The sequence below is a fragment of the Fulmarus glacialis genome, unplaced genomic scaffold (assembly GCF_000690835.1).
Source record: "Fulmarus glacialis isolate BGI_N327 unplaced genomic scaffold, ASM69083v1 scaffold47229, whole genome shotgun sequence".
Lineage (NCBI taxonomy): Eukaryota > Metazoa > Chordata > Aves > Procellariiformes > Procellariidae > Fulmarus > Fulmarus glacialis.
The window spans coordinates 1-6,510 of record NW_009232251.1 but is presented as its reverse complement, the minus strand read 5'-3'; the positions used below and the strand labels follow the sequence as shown (position 1 = coordinate 6,510).

The window sequence follows — 6,510 nt, the reverse complement described above, 5'->3', positions numbered from 1 at the left end:
CCCCGGCGGGCGGGTGGGCAATGCAGCGCCCGGCATTGCCCCTGGGCACCAGCAGAGCCCCCGGGCTGCCCCAGCGGGCAGGGCTACAGAAACCCCAGCGCACCGGGGGGACACGGGGGGTCCTTCGGCTGAGGTGGCTGCTGGCATTTTCCTGGTGAGACATTTAATTCCTGCCCCGTCTCTAGAAGCCCAACTGCCGGCAGCCCAGCAGATGGCAATGTGAACTTGCCAAATGCTCCGCTGCAGTCATAACTAACAACACTGCTTCTCATTAAAACAAAATCTAATTATGTAAATTGTCCATCCAACATTAACTTACATCGGAGTCACTTATTTGCTGTCAGCACCGTGTATATCTTTTTTATGGCACACTCATCAGCTACTTTTCTGAGTTCTCAAGCAAGCAGAACCTAAAACTACAGCCTCCACACCAGATCAACAACTTTCTCGTGTAACAGTACAATGAAAGCAGCAGACTGTCCCATAGATGTGGAAACCCCCCCCAGACAGTTCTCACAACCGAACACACCGAATCAGACCCTTCGGCCCAGCAGAACTGGTGAGAGAGATCAGCTGATGCAGCAGGGGCAGCACTCGCTCCTCCATCTCACACGGCCGTCTCAGCCATGATCGCTGCCTTTTTAGGTTACAACGATCACATGAGGGGATGCTGGAAGGGCACAGTTCTAGCCCAGGTAAGGATTTGATCGTCACACCAAAACCAGCCTTTTTCCTTCCCTTGCTGTCAAAAATAATGCATCTTATTACAGGGATAATAAACAAACAAAACACAAGATTAATCTGTGCTTAAGCCTGAACAAAGTCATAAAAATTAGTCCTATTTCAATTTTACATTATTTATTAATATGCTGAAAATTTTCCAGCTAGTCTCACACGCACTGCGGCTAATGTGCAATGTAAACCATGCCAGCAGGACTATTTACCTTTCTTAATAGAGCAACCATTTCTTTCGACCATGCAGACGAGTACTGAACGCTCACAGTACTGAAGAGCTGAATTAAAGACTCCACAGGGTTGTTGGAATGGATGTCGTACGGTCTCTGGGGGAAAAAAGCAGAAAGATGAGAAGAAATTCCCTCTCCTCTCTGCAGTCAATCAGAAAGCGCGTTCTTAGGCCTCGGACCGTCCGGGAGCCCTACCCAGCCCCGCAGCAGTTCGTAAGCCATGATTCCCAACGACCACCAATCAACCTCGAAGGAGTAGCCCGTCCCGCCGTTCAGGAAGGAATGGAAAATCTCCGGGGCTGAATAGAAAAGGCAAAATGCAACAGGTTATTCGCTGACTTCAGTTTGTTTCTATTTCAATTTCTTGTAAGTCAGTATGTAAACCTTATGGTTATTTTTATGCACTACTGCCTGAGGGGAGGCTTTGCAAGCCATGGTGAGCAGCAGCAGCAGCAGCAGCAGCAGGAGCAGCAGGAGCAGCAGCAGCAGGCCTGCCCTCGCTGGGCAGCTGGGTTATCCGGTGCACACGGGGAGAGCCCTCCCAGCCGAGCGGGTGAGGGACGGCAGAAACCCAGCGCCCGCCGGGACGCACCAAGTCCCAGCCTGGGGCCATTGGGGAAGGCAGGGCGGGATGGAGAGGGTGTGCTGGCAGAGATCCATTCACTCTGGGAGTTTCACTTTTCAAATGATCGGGCTCTGCTGAATGACTTGTGCACATGCATTAACATGCTAAATTAATTCAGTGCCTTTGTCACAGACAGGGACTTTCAGGCGGCATGCGGTGAGCATACTGAAATGTAAAATACAGACGTAAGGAACAGCTATTATTTCTTACCCATGTATGGCTTTGTTCCAGCTAACGCAGTTGCTCTTTCACCGTCCCTAATTATTGTTGCAATATTAAAATCTGTTAAATGTGCATGACCTTAAATAAAGACACATTTTAAGAAGGAATTAATCGCAGCGCAGAACATTGGCACTGTAGAGTCAGAACACATTTCTTTTCATAAGCTTCTGCCCTCAGACAGAGTAGCACGGGTGCAGGCAGGTCAGGGTCAGACCCCACCGAATGGCCATAACAGATCCTGTAGCCTTCCCAGGATCTCAGGCTGGCCAGGTGATTAAATGGTACCTAGCTTTGGGGCTTGATTTTAAATTGCACTTGGAGCGAAATAGTAACCTATACCAGCTCCAGCACTTGGTCAAATTGCTCTAGCCAGAAATTACAGCCAGTGAAGAAGACAAGGGAAACACTATACTAAGATATTGCCTTGGTCGCATTGATTAAACCCTAGAACCATTTTTGATGAAAGCCATTGAACCATGACTACCCCAAAGTCCCAGAGCTAAAACACTCCACTGCCACTCTGTACCAGACAACAGCAAATTTGGACATGTCACTTGAATGAAATCATAACAATACTTCCCATACCCTAAGGCTGTACGAAGAAATCATCAAGATATTTTTTAAAAGTGCTGGAACACCTTCTCTTTGTTCCTACTTTCTCTGTCATCAGGACTGAAAGTTAAAATTCAGAAAAGGTCATTATTTTCAAGCCAGCCTGGTATACAGAAAACCCACCCACTTCCCCTTCTGGAGCTACTTTCTGCTGTCTATCTACAAGGCAGCTATGAAAATGGTGTGTAAATCACAGACTGCCTTGTCCTATGAAGTCTTTCCTTACATCTCTTTTTTCCCTTTATACCCTGCGCTATTTTCTAATGAACTTCCATGCAAGTGCAAGCTTTGGTTTTTATGAGGCTTTATGATAAAACTCAGATGGCTTGGAGCCTGAGAGACTGTGTCTTCCTTTTGTAAGATCTACTACTGGAACGGAGGTCATTATAGGATCTCCTATGGTATGTCTCCTGTGTAGGCCACTGAGGTTCCTGAGCTCGCTCCACCTGGCTCAGCCCAGATCCATCCCCCAGGAAGACATCAAAACTGTCCTAAAAGTGTATGTGCAGGTCACTCACTGTAAAACTCAACAAAGACAGTCCTTGGGCTCGGTGCCCTCGATGCCAGGCACCGCATCTCTGGCACGGGCGACCCGTGCACTGGGGCACTAGCGAGAAAGGAGGCAGAGCGTGGGCGAGGCGAGGCGGGGTAACGAGGAGAGGGGCCCTTGGTGGATCTTCCCTGGCATTACGGTGCACAGGTACATCCAACCAAACACTGATCAGTTAGGAGGAGCGGTGCCTTTTCCACACTCTTCCCAGATAAAAAGACGCAGAGTATTCAGGACTGTAAAGAATCTGTCCCTCAAATGAAGGAGGCAGACAAAGCAAGGCAGAGAGATCCTACCTTGCTCATCGAGGAGGATGTTGTCTGGTTTTACATCTCTGGGAAAAGAAGCAAGGTTACAGCAAGATGAAATCCCAGTCAGATCAAGGATGCAATTCAATAACAAAAAACCTGCAACTTCTTTACCTATCAAAAATTAGAAACAAATAAAACAAAAATACCCTAACATGAGACAAGTCCCTTTATGACGGCCTAGAAATATGCTTTTCCTGGGCAACTGAGCAAAAAAGTGGGAGCATCTGACTTGTTTGGGCATCATTTCTAAGGCAAATTAGCACCACGAGGCTCGGCCTATTGCTGTGAGATCTCTCTGAAACCGCCCTGGAAGGCGCCTGCAGCCCCCGGCGAAGCGTGAGGCTTCCTCCGAGTGATGGGGAGCCAGACCAGCAGCCGGAGGGTGCCCAGGCCCGGCACTGCTGGTGTGGTTCAACGCCAGCAGTTCCCCGACTTGGGGTACCGATGGGGTTAAGGGCCTCACTGCAGCAGAGACAGCGTCGCCCACCCCAAACCAGCCACCAGCAGCTGCCACCGGCTGCCGACTGCAAGGAAGAGACAGCGTGCTTACCTGTGGATAATATGCTGACTTCGTAGGTAGTCAAGAGCCAGCGCCATCTCACAGATGTAGAGTTTGACCGTTTCTTCCGTAAACTGAACGTTTTGCTGCAGATGATAGCGCAGGTCGCCTCCGAGGAGCAAGTCCACCACCATGAACATGTCCTCCTCGTCCTGGAAGGAGTACCTGCAGGACCGGCAGCATGTGAGCTAGCAGGCTGAGCCTCACAGGAGTCACAAAGCCAAGTCAGGCTTTTTCCCTCTCCTAATTACACAGCTCCTGTGAAAACTGGAAACATTCCCACTATGAACATATGCCCGCTTTGGTGTTTACACCTTTCTAATTAAGCAAGCGCAACTCAAGATGCTGTCTTGTTTTTTAACCTATTGCTACACTAAGCAACACTTCCTTTGAAGAGGCTCGTCCTGCCACCGTCACCTCCCGAGCACTGCCGAGTAACCCCTCCAGCAGGCAGAGCTGCAGGCAGAGCTGCAGGCAGAGCTGGGGCTTTGCTGGCCAGTCACTTCAGACAAACTTCACATTTTCAATGGTAAACAATCTGATAAACCTATTCTTAAAATATCTCTGCCTATCCTGAAAAAGAATTGGAAAACACAAGTGCTAATTTAACCATATAAATCAGAAAAAGAGATTTGTATTTACTGTAGAGTAAAACGCCTCTCTAAATCTGCAGTGGATCCCGCAGGAGACTGACAGCAGTGAGGATACACTACAAAACAACATTCAATTGTTATATTTGGCGACAGTATTTCTAAGGAAAGAGCGTGTGGGATTGTATAATACTTATGAATCACACGCTTCTGCTCTCATCTTAAACGTAGGTTTATTCTAAAAGTATGAGCTGAAAGGGAAAAATTTGCTACTAGAGCAAGTTTTCTTAAGAATTTCATTACTTGTTGGAAAAAAAAAAAATGCAATTGCTAAAATGCTGAAAAAATAAATATTAACTTATTTGGCTACCCTGGAGTAACAGATCAACAAAAAGAACATAAAGTATTATCAACTTTGCATATAAAACTTTCTGAATTTTTGAAAATCTTCCCGCCGTCCAGCCTGCTGCACATCCGACATGGCCGGAGAGGGAGGGGAGGCCCGCGGCCAGCTGGCTGCCCAAGGCTCAGCTGGTCTGGCCATCCGAGGTGTGCTGCCTCCCTGGGAAAAACCGCTGCTTCTGCCCCTCTTCCGACACTATGAAATCAGGGAGCCATCCATGAGGCACTGATTCTAGCCTTACAAAACACATTTCAGCAGTAACATAACCCTTGCAATCTCTGAAGAAGATTACTGTGCACCATGCATTGCAGATGCCCTTCCTTGCATTTTTTACACAGTATATCATTTTTGCTTACCCATTATTTTCCACGTAAGCATGGCCTTTATTTCACATTTACTATTTTCTCCTTGTAGTTGTGGCTGCACAAATTTTTAGGCAATCTCAAAAACCGCTGGGTTGGAAATACTGCCCACCTGCCTCAATGACACCCTAAGCCTGCGCAGACCCAAACACGGTCAGGACAGCTTTCAATCACCCGCTAAAACCTCTCGAGTTAGGACCTATCTCAGTAACACTCTGCTGAACACACTAGCTATGGCTGAGAGCAGTTCTGTTTATTTAAACTATTAGACAATCTCTGCGAGATCGAGTCCTTTAGAGGGACCAAACACCTTCTGTGTGAAACACTATATATTTTGTATAATTTTTCTACTAATAAAAGTTATAAATCATCGCCTCTAAAAATGCTAGTTTCTTTGACTTTTCAAGCTGTTATTTGCTACAAAAATTGGCCCCACGCAGTATCCGCTTCACCACAGACTGTCACAGTTCTCAGTATCTCCATGCACGTGAGATGGACTATTTCTTTAATGGCAATCACAGGGAGCATCGTACTGCCCCAAGACACCTTAGTCAAACTGCACACACCAACACGCCATGGTACAAAAATACTTTACAGTTAAATTGGCAGGGGGTCCCTTAGGAGGGACCTGGTAGTGGCATTTGCAAGAAGGCTGTGAAAAACACCCAACAAACACACAAAGGTTTTTGACGGAAAAAGAGAAGCTAAGCTGTTTTAAAATGTTTGATGCCATAACGTTTTGATAGCTTCTGTGTAAAGCTATGTTTCCTGAACGCATTCCATGTTATTGTGGACTTCCACGGAAGCAGCTCACTGGGTTTCTCCCACAGATGTCCATGACCCACAGAGGATGAGGAGAATGTGGGTCTGCAAGCACCTGAGGGCAGGCGGCCCCAGAAGGCAGAGAGGAGGAGACGCTCACCAGAGATTCACCAGGAACACGTGCTCGATCTCCTGCAGGATTTCCAGCTCTCTGAACACGTTGCGAACCTCATCTCTTTCGATGCACTGCTGTTTGTTCATGTACTTCATGGCATACATCTTCTCAGTGTCTCTCTTCTGCACAATACACACCTAAAGTATCACAGAAGGGGAGGAGAAAAAAGAGATTTAGTAAAACATTCCATATCCTCACTTGCTGCTTTACCTGGCTGAGACCCACACCACTCAGCACTTCTACCCCGCTGTCAAATATTCCTGATCCCCGGGCTGTGACGTGGGGCCTACGAACACAAGCATCCCTGCTCCGCGTGCAGTGCCTGTGCACTCCTGTTTTGGGCGCTGCACCAAGCTGCCTGCTGCCGGCCGGGT

General features: G+C 47.5%; 1 protein-coding gene across 1 annotated transcript; it reads right to left on the bottom strand.

Annotated features, from left to right (window-relative positions):
- Positions 1–944: 944 nt before the first annotated feature.
- On the bottom strand, positions 945–6,273 carry STK32C (serine/threonine kinase 32C; the record flags this gene model as incomplete). The annotated part of the gene is made up of 6 exons (XM_009584825.1): positions 945–1,061; positions 1,161–1,264; positions 1,801–1,890; positions 3,271–3,308; positions 3,836–4,009; positions 6,122–6,273. Coding segments are annotated over 6 exons (675 nt in total), but the record flags the coding sequence as incomplete, so codon positions are not given.
- Between the last annotated feature and the right edge of the window lie 237 nt (positions 6,274–6,510).